At 39.6% G+C, this 17,059-nt stretch overlaps 2 protein-coding genes across 4 annotated transcripts in view; one reads left to right on the top strand and one right to left on the bottom strand.

Annotated features, from left to right (window-relative positions):
* LOC117234231 overlaps positions 1-1,225 on the top strand; it is a 34,555-nt gene extending 33,330 nt beyond the window's left edge. Inside the window, exon 2 of the mRNA XM_033495227.1 lies at positions 784-1,225. Coding sequence (XP_033351118.1) covers positions 784-1,062 — 279 coding nt within the window. The 3' untranslated portion in view covers positions 1,063-1,225. The remainder of the gene's footprint in view (positions 1-783) is intronic.
* Positions 1-17,059, bottom strand: part of LOC117234230 (semaphorin-2A) — a 555,746-nt gene that overhangs the window by 367,587 nt on the left and 171,100 nt on the right. The gene's annotated exons all lie outside the window — the stretch shown is intronic.

Here is a 17,059-nt window from a genome sequence, read left to right as displayed (position 1 = left end):
TTGATAAAGAGATAAGAATTAGTAAAGAACGAGTTTGAGATAATTAACGCATGTGCTTAATTAAAGGTTTTAAAAAAGAAGAAAGAGAAAATAGTCGATGCTGTAATATCTAGTCCGATGACCTTGAGTTTTATACAGTGTAGTTCCAACGATCGTGAACGAGGGGCAAAACGTGGGCAAGAAAAAGACAAATGCGGCAAAGAATAGCTATCGTCATTACTACAACCCTTCACGCGTGAAACAGGATTATTCTCGTTTGCAAGCCCATTAGGGTGATGTTCCAGGGCCACGACGCATTAAACAGATAATACGCTAGACCATTCGTCTCGTAAATGCAATAACAATACAGCATGTTTTAGAACCACAGATCAATCAAGCAGAAGTGACAAGGTACGATAAAAGGAACAATTTTGTCTAATGAACATATACGTGCCACTATAGATCGAGCTTGAGCTTTTACTAATAAAGAGATAACAAATGTCTGTGTGAAATTCACACTATCATGAACATCTATAAAGAAATAGAACCTAAACCGAGTTTAGAACTTTACTATATCACAGAATATACGACAAACAAATTACATCACAGAATTGTGGAATCAATCATTTGACTATTAAACAAAAATTATTCTTATCATTGTATCGCTTTCTCAATTATCTCACATTTTGAAAACACTCTATTCGCAGAGTCACGAAAACGTGACCACGGTTATTCGCCACATTCTCGCATATTTTTATCGCAGTGAAACGTCAGACGCCTTTTTCTTCTTGTTCTCGTTTACAGGCCGAATCGATACCGCTAACTGTTTTAAACGCGGACATACCTGGCTGGCTGACTTCACGTGGCTGTTTTCTATGTCAACACAGCAATATTGAAGCAGGTCGTTCCTGCTGTTGCCACATACGTCAGTCACAGCTCTACCGGTGGATAATTAACCCTGCGGTTTACATTACGACACCTCTATCGTCTCGCGTCACTCTGCCACCGTTCTTTGCTGCCGTTTTTCAGAAGCCGAGGACGCTATGTACAGTGACGTTGGAAATACCTTTGCTAGTGATATGATTCCATTCCGACTCTTGGTCATGTTAATTAATTCGAGTTGTTGGGAAATTATGCCAGAACATTTGTGTAATTCGTTCGTTTGCTTTCGTGACAAAGCTTTTTGAAGCTTTAGAATATACAAGAAATAATCTGTCCTTAGCTACTACTTTTATTGTAGATTTGGTTTCACGTTCGGAAATAAAGAGTTTGCGGACGATACTGTTGATTTATCTCTATGTTATATTTCTTTATTCTATTTTAGGTATCATTTTGTAAAGTATTTGAATGCGATTCGTAAAAGAGAGTAAACAAGATGAAAATTTCTAATCGTAAGTCAACAATCGACAGAATTTTCGCTTCGAATTTAGAGTATCTGATGTATAAAGTATGATAGACTTTCTTTCCTAGAACATAAATTTTCCAAACTATACAGGAAAAGAATCTTACATTCTCTGAATACTTTTACATTTCTATTCACGGAAAAAAAGAAAAAAGTCTATAAAGAATGCTTAACATGAAAAAATAAAAGAATAAAGAAACCTAAATTCAAGAATGCTTATCTTCATTCCCACGTGACTACATCACCGCTGACATGGTTTCAATTTAGAATCCCCAAAACTGTCTGTAGCACAATTTAATCTCGCCGAGCGGGAGATTCGAAGCACCAAAAACTCCGAAACGACGTTCAACTTTCTCCTAAATCCTTCAGCCGCCGCCTACTAATTTCCAACTCGTTCGAACACGTGCCGAACAGACGAACTGTCAGCGCGCCGTGGAGAACAGTTGTCGGCCGTTCGCATCGGCCGGATGATCTGCATCTGCATCTGACTGCCGCCATTGCCGTGGCAGTTGTTGCAAAAGAAAAAAAAAAAAAAAGAACAGGAAAAAATAGAAAAAAAACCGCGGTTGCAGCGCATCGTGGAACTTTCGCTCGTATCATCGAGTCTCTGTCTCACTCGACACCACCGCTGAAGTTAGCGTACTCGCCAGGGGGTGAAAGTCTGCCAATGGCAGACGACACCGATGGCAGTGGGTAACAGCCACGCGGCGGCTCTTGCTGATGGATTGTCTCTCTTCCACGCCCCCTGATTACCCTCGTATCCTGTCTCGTTGCCTGTCGTCTCCTGGTCCGTGTCGTCCGATCGTATCCCATTCCAGTCGGCGAAAGAGAGAGAGAGAGAGAGACAGAGCGTGAAGCGATTTCTCGCAAAAATCCAACGCGAGAGCGAAAGGAGATTTTTCGTCGTTCGATCTATTCGCGATTTACTTCCTTCTCGATGGAGAATAGTTTGTTGAGTTAGCATTCCTGGGTTAGAATTTTCGCGTTAGCATTCATACGACGATGGAAGGGGTAGGAGTTTGGAGATGGGGACAAGAGAGTGCAACCTTGGCAGCGGAAGGCAGAAGCCGAGGTGAGCCTCGAAAATTGAAACAGAATTCGCGGCGTGACGATGAAATACAAGGAGGATTCGCGGTTCCAGAGTTAAATGGAAGCTCGTAAGTTTCCACTGTCAAGAGGTTCTGGATTCGGGGGATGGGGTACGTCGTGGCAGCCAATAAGAAATCACCGTCCGAACCGGTGCCACAAATATCGTTTCTATGTCTTTTGTCGACGAATGGTAAAAATGGTACCTTGAAATAATTGACGGGGGCATTGGCAACCATATATGAATACAGGTATTGTATTTAATTCCACATCGAAACGTATGTATGTCTACGTACGTAGAATACGAGCGTATATACATCCATCTACGTAGAATATTAAAAGAGCAACGGCGATATAATTGGCAGCGCGACGAAACGCGTATTTGAAACGGAGAAGGTGAGATGAACGGGCGGTTTGAAAGGGCCGTCTGATAAATTATCCACACGCAAATTGGATGGCGCCACGGGAATCTTTTCGACAGTATCGAACGCCAGGATCAACTTTTAATTAAAGCCAGGATCAAGCCGGATTTAAGATATTTATTTTATATTTCAACATTCCCTGTCGCCGACTCTATGAAACCTGTCGACGTCCTCGCCAACGTCGTCGCTAGCCCAATTTCGACCAACCCTTCGTTGCGTACCACCACCCTTTGTCCCCTTCCTCTCTACTATGCCGATTTTCTCGTCTCTTTCTCTCCGGTTTCCACACGTATCCTTTCGTCGCAACCTACCGTACCACTCACTCATCCCCTCGACGCGCTTTATCCGCGCGGATTCAGCCCTTTACAACCTGATTCTTCAATCTCGCAAAGCAGTAAAGGCTACAGATTTTACGAGCCACCGAGATGCGCGTGCACGCTGCACACAGCCACTGTATCCGGCCGCGTCGCGGGCAGCACGCGTGATTTCACGGACGATCCTCGTTCGAACGAGGAACGTCGAGTTCCGGGGCGTCGCGCGCGTTACTACCTACAGTCTGGCAATATTCAACGACGCTGAGGAAAGTTTCCACTCCAATCTTACGGGAATGCACGTCTGCACTTGTCGCGAATATAAAGCGCGCGAGAATTTGTCGCTCGTCGCGCTCGCTTCCGCAATACCGGAGCTTCGATCGTGCGCCATGGCGGCACCATCGGATTTTGCCGCGTGGAAGTAAGGAGAACTAGAGAAAAGCAATGTCGTACCGTTAGGAATATCGATCCGGTCGTTGGTTGCAGAAATTGCAATCGGTATTGGTTATTTTAAAATCGTGACAGTGGTCGTTAGACTGTGAATGTCTATGCATTTATGTAAAATTTAGAGCCACGGTAATTTACAGAGTGCCCGTGATATGAAAAAATATGTAAAATTAGGAAGGTAAACTAATTGTTATAATATTTAGTGAAACAAATCTTTGTTTAAATTTCGTTTCTTTAATTACGTCCATGAAAATATTAATTGCCACAAATATCCGTAGTTTAGCGATTGTAATAATTTTATAAAAGGTTGTGATATCCTCTTTGTTCGATCTTACTAATCTCTTATGTTTGATCCATCCGTGAAATAGAATATTACTTGCAAATGCCTGTCTTCTAGAAGCTACTTACATCTCGGTTTCAATATGCAATCAGACATCGTCGAGAGAGACGAGAAACTGGATCATCCAATTTTGTCAAATTTCGAAGACGCGAAAACGCGAACTATCCCGCGATAAGGGACGAGGCAAATCCAAACAATTTATCAAGTTTATATCGCAAGCCGTTCCACAAAAAATATAATCGAACGTCGCGCACGACGAGACAGCCGAGCCTTTCCTTCAACAGGTATCCACATTCTCGTCGAATTTCGAGAGTTGACCGACCAGAAGTAAAGGCAACGCTGCCCCTGACTCTTCTCTCCTTTTGAATTCTCCACGGAGCTCACACTTTCCAATCTGACTTGACGCGACTGGCGGAGAACGGAAAGAGTTAGAGACGCACGGAGAAACGGGTGTGGCGGTGCGGCACAATAAAGGAGAAGAAAGCAAGGAAGAAAGAGCGAGAGAGAAGACAGGAAAGAACTCCTTATATAACGCGGCCAGATTGAAGGAATGGAACAGCCGGGACGAACGTAATGGCGGAATGGGGAATACGATTGTCGGGCCAGCGTTCCGGAAGAAAAGTGCCTTGCAAAAGTGGGCAGAGAGGATGGTGTAGGGGTGACCGGCTTCGAGGTTCCAGGTCGTGAGTTCCGGCAAGACGATAGCGTCGAGTGAAGGAGCGAGACTGTACAAGCACACAGGTATTGCGGAGAGAAAGACTTTGTCGATGACGAAGGTCTATAGGATAAAAAGGTATCGACCACACTGTGCGCCTCGATTTCTTTCTTTCTTTTTTTTTTCATTATTTCTCACAGTTTCTAACCCCCCTCCCCTGCCCTTGTCCTCTTCCTTACGACCGTTGATTCTCTTTTCCCTCCTTGCCTCGGTCTCCTCGTATCCAGAGGATCCCAAACGAATGGAAAATACATGTAGATGCCCGGACGTGCGATCACCCCCACGTTGAATTCTTTCTTTCGTTGAGCGCAAACAAGTTCCTCTCTTTGGTTCCCTCTCGGTTCGTTCGCCAGCTTGCTTTACCTCGTTTCCTCCTTGTCGCAAGACCCCTTCAACCATAGGCTCCAGACCCTTTCCTATTCCTGGCACATATCACTTAAGGGTCAGGCACCCTCAAAATAGATCCGTTTCACGAAATAACACGCGTTGCCACGGACACCCTTCGACAATCGGGCATACCAATTTCGACTCGCGCTCGTTTGCCCCGATCAGAAACCATTGACCGCCGTGATGCTTCGATAACGCGATCGCTTTTCAAATATCCGATAGGAAAATCGTGCAGGCGAAGAAAGGCAAAATGGCGAGAGACCTTCCCCTTTAGAACAAACGCAAGTCTGCATGATTTCGACTATGACGTGGTTAGAGTCTGTGCTCTGGTTGCACGAGATTTTCCATTAGCGCGAGCCTCGAGTTTTGTCGGCTTCATCGCATTTTAGGGTTACACGCTATACTTTATTATATAAAATTATATCGCCACTGAGGCATCGCGGACGTATACGTCTCGATAGATGGCCGATCGAATTCAGGCTATAAGTATGGCTTCAGTTATTGGATGAGATGTTGGAAAAGTGAAAGCTGCTTCCAGAGGAGAATACGAAGTCTAGAAAATGTGCGTGCTTCTATGTTGGAATTGTAGATGTTACAGTTTGTTTAATTTTATGTAGAGATAGATTTTCAGGATATCGTTATAAAGATATTTTCTTGAAGCTTTCATTTATCTTGATGAAGACAATGCCAGTGGGCTCACAAACATCTTTTTTTCTTTTTTCCTTTTTTTAACGCATTTTCTGCACAATTGAGGAAATGGAACATCTCTTTTCAAGAACGTTTAGTCCTAAGTATACACAAGACTATCGGTAATTTAAATTTTGTTACCGGGTTATGCAGCTAATTAACATTGCATTATACTACTGAAATACACGTATACTAATACGTATGTATATCAGCTAATAGCGTTTATGAATTCTGCATATATCCTTATTTTATTTATCAGAGAAGCTATGAATTGTTTGTTAGCTCAAAAATTTCAAACAAATTCCTCAGCATTTTAATTTAATTTATTTAATTCTTATCCGCGATGGACTTCGACAGAGCGAAATATATTTCTAATATTAAAATATATGTGCATAACCCGTATAACCACTCGCTTCAACACGATACGTATATCTCACACAGTTAATTCGCTAATCCTGACGGTATGCAGATCACGATAGGAGGGAACAGCAACAGGAGGAGGCGAAGCGACGGTGTCGGCGCGTCATCGGTGGGCGACCGCAAGTAGATACGGTCGAGCGGTAGTCAGACGGACGGGTGAGCGCGGTCGGCGTTAATCCGTCGCAAAGTCCGCGATGAATAAAAAAGGCAGACGGTCGCTTATGACAAATAAGCTCTGATTTAATTTTCACTCGACCGGGTTTCGCTCGGGCTGCCTGCCTCGAACTCGTTGCTGCAGATTAGCCTTAATGTCGTCGCGGAAGGGGAAAAAGAGAAGCGAGAGAAAGAAGAGAAAAACGATGGATAGTAAGGGATGAAGAGGATCCAAGTAGAAAAACAAAGAGAACGACGAAGGTCGTGCGACAAAAAAAGGGAGAAAATAGGAAGAAACGAAGGGAAAGAGAGGAGAAAGAGAGGGAAATAGAGCGGAAATAAGAACGAAGAGACAAGAAGACGAGGAGAGAAGGGAAGAGCGAGAGAAAGAGAGAGAGAGAGAGAGAGAAAGTGGATGGGGCATAGTTATTAATTAATCCTGGCTCTCCTCTAGATGCCCGGCACGGCAGCCGCAAAATAAAGCTCCCAACATAAAGAGCTTTACTTCCTGCGGGCATGAAACAATTATCGCCATCCACCGTGAGTACAAAGAAGAAGCAGAAGAAAAAGGGACGAGGCAGAGGAGAGAAGTTGGGGTAGCAGCATGATTATACGCGGAGTCCGGCTTCGCGATCAAAGGGATCCCGGACCAGCGTGGTCGTCGCTAATCGCAAGCTTTTACGTAATAGCCATCCCACCGTCGTCCCCGGAAACCACTGTCGATCGGTTTTGTCTAGTTTTTGCAGGGGTGACGAGCGTTACCGTCGAAAAGATAAATTTAAGACTCTTTTGTAAAACTCTTTCTTCTCGTCTCTCATCTTATCCTCTCTGTAGTACTGTTACACGTTCAGCTTGCTGATGATTAAGGATTCTAAAACTACGTAAACGGCAACGTATTCCTGCGCGTTTTCGTATTTCTCCTCCATTAAATACGCTGGATTTAGTTTCGTTGTTTTGGGGAGTATTTTGATTAATCGCTTAATTTAATTTTCTACTTAATGCTGTTATTTCGTAATTTATCTTGACAGTGAGTCAAGTTTTGTTTTCTGTTGTATCTTTTATAGTTGCTTTATTTTTCCGTGAGATTGAGAATTTAAAAATCAAAGCAGGAGAAAAAAGAAAAGAATTTTGAAATAGTTTCAGTAGTTTTAAGGGGTTCTAAATATAGCGTTTCACAATTCTTCTGTCTTTTTAATTTTATAAATTAACTTATTATTATCTTTCTTTCGAGGGAAATCTATTAATATATGCTATAAAAGTATCAAATAGTTATCTTTATGTTTCTAAAAGATATACTATAATTACGATAGACTAAATCTTGTAGCGGGGTTACAACAAACAAGGGATACGTTTTGGCGCCATCTAAACTCACAGCGATGTATTTTTCCGTACTACCCCCAGATCGATTAATCTTCCTTTCCAACAGATGGCGTTGTTAAGAGCGAGCTCTAGCGGTCACTAACGGGCAAGTAGGGATGGCGAAAACTAACCGACGGTAAGCGATTTTACCGACGCTTTATCCATTAGGTTTTCACTGGGATTAACCAACCCCAAGTATGCCTGGCATGTTGTAATCTCTTTCTACTTATCCAATTGTACTCCATTGTATCAACGCTTCTGTACAATATATATGTATGTCTGTTACCAAATCGTAATAAATTACCAAATCTTTACCAGTTGTTCCATTTGCTATTGTTATTTTAAATTATCGAATACATATTACTTTGGTATTTAAATTCCATCGTATATGAAGCCGTTTTATTTATATAAAATATTTATTCTCTGATATTGATCAATTGATTACAGGCACTCGCATAACGCATGTCGATTTTGTGTATACGATTTCGATATTTGAGGGCAATTTCAAGAAGGGAAACGGAAGAGTCATATCTTTCGGCTCCGAAATAGGACACGCGTCCGCTAAACCATCCCCCGAGAGAACTATTGCAATCTGCGACGTGACCCTCTAAAAACGACGTTTTGCCAGAACACTTTAATAAATCCATTTCATATTGTACTCTCCAGATTTAAAATATCCGTAGAATCTGTTTCTCTCATGTGACTTGAGAGAATATTATACGAGATATTTGAAATATCAGATACATTTTAGATTTCAGATTGTATTTTCGTTACAACACGGCGGCGTATATCTCAGATATACGGAATGTCCAATTCTAGAAATTCAATTTAGAACGAAGAAGTTGAAAAATGATACTGTTTCAAAATATTTCATGCTTAAAAGTAGAATTAAACGAGGGTATTCAACGAATAGCAATGAAATTCATTTCGTTACGTTACCGATAATGAATATTTTAATCTGTCAAGTACTAAATTTCAAAAATGTCAAACTTTTAAACTATCAAAACTTCAAACCTTTTAATATTCAAAAACTTGAGTTTCTACAAAATTCAGAGCTCGGAATTTACGAATTTTAAAAGCTTCAAAAACTCTGAAAAATTCAAAAGTTCACTCATTGCTACCAATTTCAGAAACGTTAAATTCAAATTTGCTTCTAACTACTTCATCACGTAATAATCTTCATCGCGTACAGAGGCAAGCATACAGCGTCATCGAAACAGCAGCAGATCGTTCTCTAGCAACAAACGAACCCTACGTTGTCCATCATCGTCGAAGGAGAGCTCGAACAATCGTTTATTTCTCGATCTCCCAACGTAATTTCCGTTCCCATAATTACACGTACGTGACAGAGTGCCAGGAAACAATTAAGGCTATTTATATTCGCGAAGCGCAAACGGCGAACACGTAAAGAATGACAGTTAAATCCAGGTTGAAATCCGAGCGAAACCAGGCGTACCGGATATATCCGGTATACATAGACGTGGTTCACAGCCGAGGCGCAACTGTGGAGGAACAACGTTAATCAGGCCGAGTAAACACCTGCCGCTGATTGTGCCACGTATATGGGAAATACACGGCGGCACACAAAGCATCAGGAATCTACGAGGGTGAGCCATCGATCGCCCAAAAGCTCGCGTTATTCGGCCAGGAGGAAAGTGCTCGTTCAAGACCGCAAACCCAGCCCAGAGACCCTAGCGCGGACAACGAATCACGCACTAGGGGTGAATTCAACCCTGTGAATTCAGGTAAAATCGATGCCACGTTACTTTAACCCGTCACTGGTTTTCGATTGTTTCCCGTACTCGTCAAAACGGTCAAACAAGGAGCTTTAAAAGCGGCGGCTGTTCAAGAAAATTGTTTCATTGTTTGCATTAAATTTGTTGCTCGGTATTTTCTTTTATTTTCATGTTTCTTCTAGTTTCGAGTTTTCGCGTACACGGGCTGGCGAAAATATTCGAGCATTCGTAGACACTTTTTATTGACGTAAAACATTTTGAAATTTCATTAACACTGTTACGAGATCTAACTATCATGATTATAATCGTAAATTTTGCAACCAAGAAATCTGAAAATATATATAGAAATTGTAAGGTATTTAATAAAATTATACATTTCGTAGACATTGCCAAAGTATTTAAATAACCAATTATCCATTACAGTAAGAAATCTGAATATTCAGTCGGATTATATTTAACATATGAAATGAAGCTAATTGACTTAATACTACAAAGATGAAATATAGAAGATACGATAAAAAGTCGTTTCTTGGGAAAATAAGGTTACGTAGATATGCCTATTGTAACGGCTGTAAGTGTATAGTTGTATTTAAGTGATAGAATTATGAAAGTTAGAAACGGTACTGAGTTTATCTGTAGAGAAATTTTCGTGGAATAGGTCCGGTATTTTACGAGTGAACCAAATCCTTTCAACTGCTTGTTTAAACGGCAAATCTTCTATCTTTCACGGGGTGTATAAGTATGTTTAACGTTAATGAAAGTTAGAACAGAGATTCGTTGGTTTAACCTATAGTATGTTACAGAAACTTCGTACAGTTCCTGAAAGCGAATTAAAACTAACTGAAACCTAACAGAGAGAACATCGAAAGAATCAGTATTTTCCTTTCAAAGATATACAGGGGAAAATCTTCTTTTAGATATGTTTATTCGTGTCTGAAGTTCCGTTAAAGGGAAAACTTGCTTAAATTCAATTCGAAACATTTCAAAGCAAATCCTCCTGTAATTCTATGAGAAGCACCGGGCGGATCCGGTGCGTCGATTCATCTCGAACAAACTGGCAAGACCTCGCCTTGCAAGTGTTCGTTAATATCGAATATTTTCCTAAATAAAGAGCTTTCGTAAATTTAATTGCAGATACTTTATGCTCGACCTTTGAGCGATTCTTAGAAAGAAATCGAGAGAGATCTCTTCTCCAGCGCGGTCTTAATAAATTGTGAAGTCTTCTTCAATGGTATTTACTTTTCCACTAATCCCTCCAACGTTGTCACTTCTTAAGAGATCTAGAGAAATCTCTTAAATGCTTTAAATGGCTGCAAAGAGCGCCGGAATAAGGAAGTTATCGGCTTAAGGCGAGATGCTTGCGAACGACAGCGAACGAACGAATAAAACCGATAAAATTGACCACACCGCTGCCATTCGATTTCGTCGATTGCTTTTTTTCCCCCACGTCACCCCCGCGACATCCGCCGCAGTTTGTTTTTCTTCGTGAATTTCAATTCCAACATTTCGGCGTTCAACTTTCGAAATACACGCGTTCGAATGTTCGTTGCAACACAAACGTTTAAACTTTACAAACGATATTCCAGCTAAAATACAAATTGCGCGATCGATCACTTGAAAAGTCAGTAGTGTGTTATTCTACTTTTTTTTTTAATAGTTTTTATCTTCTCTCTTTCTCTGTCTTGTTTTTTCAGTTGTTTTTTAACTCCTTTCTTTGATAACCATTTGGTTGTAAAATATCGACAGTGTGAGAATACAAAGGTGCACTTTGCGCGCGAAAAAAGAAAAGGAGAAATTTAAAAAAGGAACTTCTATCCGGAATAGTGCTGCTTCATTTTGAGATGAAAGATGCACCAGACAATGGGCAGCTAGCAAGCTACTATACATATATTGGCCGGGTCATTTGAATCAGTACCTTTGTTGTATATGTATTGAGAAAATAAAGAGGAAGACTTATGATTTATGATCATAGGACAATGATTAAACGTAAGATTTATTATACATTATTATCTTATTTTTATATTAATCGAGTGCAAATCAAACGTATTTATTTCAGTGGGTTTTAAAAAAATGAAGGGAATTTTCAGAAAAATATACAAAGTATATTTTTAAATTTCGCATAGAACACAAACATATTCGACACTTACACCACTTTTGTCCTAGAAAATATCGAACCATTCACCACTAGTCACTCACACTGGTGGTAAAAATATAGTAAAAAAAAAAAAATAAAAAAATAAAAAAGGAAATTTAGACGCGGTTGACAAGTTTTGAACAGAATTAAAAAACGCAGGTTTCAAATGTCAGTTAAATATAACTGAGCTTGTTTTTACCTAAAAATATATGCTAGAATTGTTTGTATAATGCTAGAAGCTAGAAATTTTAGAATTTTAGAAATTTAGAATAATATTAATCTTTTCTAAACGAAATGAAAATCTACAGAGTTAGAACGAATGTGGATATTGGAATTGGAAAGATATTCGGTCGTACAGATTAAAGATTCGATTGCATAGATATTCGAATGCAGGTTGTATAATCGATCGTAGGGTGGATCGAAAACCGATAGAAAGGATGGAGAATAGCGGTTAGGAAACTCTACGTGGAAAGCTCGGTAATGAACTAACAGATGTAGAAATTAGGAAATTTCGTATAATGGTTTATTGAACTACGTCGAGAATAACGTTTTTATCGGTTGATGGTGAGTAGGCGCGGCTGGATGATTGTCCCCGTTAATCCTCTATATATGGCTTCTTCAGGTCGATATTACAAATTCTCACAATGTATCTTTTGAATAAAACAGAACGTATTAACATATCAAACTTGTATACAGAACAATCTTTTTCGCGTAAACATTTTGTTGTGCTTTTAACGAAATAAGGATTTATTTCATAGATTTAGTATCTATGCGTTTATTTGTGTCATCGTGGTATAAAATGGAATAACGAATAAATACGTAGTATTTTATACGAGGAAACGAATCACATAAGTTTGATTGTGCTTGTTTTTATGTGTAGGAAAAAGTATTATCGATAAATTGTCGATTACGGCAGCAGGAGATATTTTACACCAGATGCGTGTCTGACTACTACGATCTTATTCTACTTTCACGTTCATCCCATTATTCTTTTAGTCCATTTAGAATTTACCAATTTCTTTTATATTTTGATAAAAGGGTGTCTAACGTTTCGTACATTTTTGTACTTTAAATTTCTCATAAATACACAAACCATCATAATTTAATAATCATTCAGACACTATGCGATAAGTTTATCTTCTTCGTAGTTGAATTCCACCTATTTCTTTCAAATTTTCATCTACTATCGTCCAGTTACTTTCAATTAATTGATTAATTTCTTCCACGTATCCGCGTTCAATCTCGTTTCGATAATACTCACACGACCGTATCGGTCGTTACTTTTTTGCATGCGCCTAATAGCAAAGCTTTTCTTCAAGGGTACAGACCACGTCCGAATAAAATTGTTTCCGTGGAATTTTCAGCGAGACCGGTCTCGTCAAATAATGCGGTCGTCCGGAGGATTTGCGTTTGAGTTTCACGAGAGGCGCGACAAGAGACGGAGAAAGAGGCGGCCAGGTACAGTGCCAGCCTTGGTTGTTTTTCACTCTCGCATTTCCATACCGTCTGCAGGAGGCCTGTATGGAAATTCGACGTGGCGGGCACGCCTTCCGCGTACCAATATTGAGTTCGAACGAATACTGATGGGCGCATGCATTATCCTTCGGGAATGGATAAACGGGGATACAAGGAACGCGACGAGGACGCTAACGCGAGACTGTCTGCGCGTGATCTACAACGAATTAGAGTCACCTGTCTGTCGAGATTCGAGGACGACCGAAGTGTTGTCGTTACTTCGATGTGGTGACTCGTTGAGTAGAAACATCGTGAGAGAACAAATAGGTCATAAAACTTTGTTCTCAAACTTGAACGAAGTGACATCGTCGTTTATTAGAAGAACGACAAAAATTCGTTAATTCTGTGATACTTGCAACAATTAATTTAAAAAATGAACTATTTTCTAGGTTCAGAGTATTATTAATTTACGTAATAAAATTATGCTATTTAACAAGAAAAGTGTCAGAAGACAAAAACCTTTTTAATTTTCTATTTATATTAAAATATATATGTATATAAATAATATTTTAAAATTACATCGAACAGTTTACTATAGTCTCATGTTAGGGTAAAAGATGAATCATTGAAGATAAATTTCATGAATGAAGAAGTGTTTCATTTTACTGTAAAAGTCTTTCTTAAATCGTATATCAGTAACACGACTGTTTTAGAAATTTCTAAAATGTGTAGGATTACAAGAGAATCGAATTTGAACAAAGAGAGAGTCTTTCATAAGATCTTTAGAATTTGGAAATAGAAAAATTTGGTCGTGCAATTTTCAAATAGAAACTACAGAAATTACTTCTAGTTAGAAGAAACAAACGATCCTTTATACATTTATTTCCCCTTATGTTCGAAATTATTTCTTACGAGTTTCTTTCGTCGATTCGCGATAAACGTCCACGCGTCGCAAGACGAATGCAACTGTTTTTATCGATGGCATAGAGCGACGATGAGAATAAATTGTTACACGCTTTTCAACGGGAAGAAAAATCTATTGACACTCGTGTATCGTTTATCTACTTTTTCGACGATGAAGCGAAGGAGACGAGAGAGAATAGAAATTTTCGACGTAAATTGTGATCGCTGCCATTCGCGTTTACTCACGGCTCATTGTTTTTTCATTTCTTTTTTTTTTTTTGCTTTTTGATTTAATCGAAAACTGCATGGCAGTAAACATCGAGAGGACGAGGAAGTTAATTTCTCGTTTGCACGAGGAAAAAATGAAACATAAAATGAAACCGCTGTCTCTCCGAAGCTAGCTATTACAATTCGGACGAAAAGGTAATCATCGTGGAACGTTAATCGTACAGAGAGAAACAAATAGCTGTAGGCACTTTTGACAGTCGATTTTTGGTAAATGTTTATAAGTACAGTTATACAGGAGATATATAGATAATATGTTAAAATTTGATAACGGGAGATATTTTAAAAATGTCATTAAAATTTCATATTTCAAACATTTCCTCTTTTTTTCGGTTTAATAACGAATTTTTTGATTTATTGCTCCTTCACTCTTCCATCCTTTTTCAGAAAATACACATTTCATATTTTACATACATATTTTTAAGTACTAAACGTCCTTTATATTTCTTTTTTTCTTTTTCTCTTTTAATTCCAAATATACTGTGATGATGTCTCTGCAGTTTTCTTGTGATATTCTATATTCGATAACTTGTTTTGCTCGACATTTTATAATTATATTTGATATTTTCTCTCTGTTCTTTATATCCGTTTTTTTATACCTTTTCACGTTTTTTCATATCAAAAACTTTTAAAAATTCAGAAATATATTTTACTCGTCCCTGTCTCTTGTATTAAATATCATTATAATAATAATCAAAATTATATTTAAAAACAGCAAAATTACTACTAGCTTGAAAACATCTGAATAGAATATAAAGGTATCTTTTGGATAAAATTATTACCAACTAAATCAAATATTTGGTCGACAAAAAACTTTTTACAAAGCATTTTTAACTCGTGACAACAGTGCTCAACAGTCATTTCGTAGTAAAACCCCGAAATACTCTCAGACACGATGGTTTCCAAGAATAGCGGCTCTTTTTTCATAAATCATTCTAGGCTGGTGTAGGATCAGAATGATACGTTGGCACAAAGATCCGCATGCGTTATCGCAGAGAAGAGGAAGGAAGTTTCGCACAATGGCCGACGAATGTCTAAAAAGCTGACTGTTAATGGTCAAAGGAACTGCGGTCGTCGGAAAGGGTTGGTCTCGAGGACGCTTTCACGAGTCCGTCGACGCATGGGCACACCAACAAAAGTCGAAAAGGTGAGTGGAAGATTCCCTCCTGTACACCCACCCAGTCTTCCGCTCGGGTTTTTTTCATCCTTCCGGTTCCTACGTTGCTCTCTTCCCGGGGATTTCCCTCTTCCGAACCGACACTGCGCGAGGAGTTTCGCTTAACCGAACTGCAATGAAATTTGTTTAAGAGCTGAAGAGGAACCGGAAAGTGAAGGGTAGCAAGCAGTTAAAGAAAAAAAAAAGACGAAACGCAGGATGAATGCGAGAAAAACTGAGGAGAAAGTAAAAGAGAGAGCGGGAGCAACGTAGAATAATGAGCGATTAAGAGGGGGAAACGCAGAGAAAAGACGTCGTGATCGCGGATAGAAACATCGTCGGGTGAAATACGACATAGAATATCGAGGAAAAGCGTCGACGAAGGACGAAGGTGGACAAGAAGCAACTAGAGTCTACGGATAAAGTTGTGGGACGGATTCGAGAGAGACAGAGGATACAATTAGAGTAGCTAACAAAGGAAGTAAGATTAATGGGAGGGTAAAAGGCCGTGCACGAGAGCAGGACACACACGGTTGAGAGAAATAAGAGGAAAAGACCAGGGAACCAGGGGATGAGAAAGATCCGATACAGAGAGGAGACTTCTCACGACTGTGTGGCGTGCGAGGCCCAATGTGTGCCTCTATTCCGCGGTGAGATGAAAGCAAACGGAAGGGCGTAAATGTAAATTGGTACATTCCTACGGCGTTCTTAATTAACTTCTTTGCAATTATCATGACGGTGTTCTGCTGGGTGAGCGTGTCTGTAGTAAGCTTGGTGCTTGTCTCCCGACGTGGAATGTGATAAAGAGCAGGAATGGGGAAAAAGGTAAAAAAAAAAAAAAAGAAAAAAGAATATGAATGATAAAGGAAGAAAAAGGAGAGAGACGGCGGTGAAAAAAGGAGGAAAAGTAGATTCTTCCTTGTTCGGGCGAGGTAGCTCGCGTAGAGAATTCCCTCAAAGGCGTGCTTTTCTCTCTCACGGGCCGCGTGCGCCCTTTACGGTGGTGTTTAAAAACCGCGTGTACTTTATACGCAAGAATTGCATTCATTCGGCACCTCTCAAACGCTACCTGACTACGGATACGTGGTGAAGTGGGAACGGCTCTTAATGCAATTTTGGAAAGCGTTTGTTACCGCGACTTTGAACGGCTCACGCACGAGTGCGTGCGACCCATGTTCCACGCGTTTCTGCTCCTGGCTCACCCTCGTGCCCTCAAGTAACTTGATTTTCTTGGTAGGCGAACGCGCGTAAAGTAAACCAGCTATTCGAGACATGGAAAAAATCGCACGATATGTGTGATTTTTAGGGAATTCTGTCTTTCGAACTCGACGATTTACTAAAGAAATTCATCCACTACCTTAAATATTAAGTGATCCATTGAACGAAAACGCAGAATAATTTTTCACGATGACCTCTTTTCTTTTTTTGTAATACTGTTGCATGTTACTTATTACATGTCACATTTTACTAAGATGTTTGGATAATTTTTGAAAATTTCTAGTCGTGGCGTGTTCGTTAAAGAATTCAATGATACTCTGAGAGGTACTCGTTTAAAGAATTCTATAATATATATAGGAAATTATAAAAATACAATGGCAATTGAATAAGCTTTATCTTGTATAAATTGTTATACGTTACATGACACTAAAAGCACAGTGTGTTTAAAAAATTTTCGATCATTC

This window comes from Bombus vosnesenskii, unplaced genomic scaffold (assembly GCF_011952255.1).
Source record: "Bombus vosnesenskii isolate JDL3184/JDL3185 unplaced genomic scaffold, Bvos_JDL3184-5_v1.1 scf7180000013304, whole genome shotgun sequence".
NCBI lineage: Eukaryota > Metazoa > Arthropoda > Insecta > Hymenoptera > Apidae > Bombus > Bombus vosnesenskii.
Note: the sequence above shows the minus strand (reverse complement) of the source record. Positions and strands in the feature narration are given on the sequence as shown.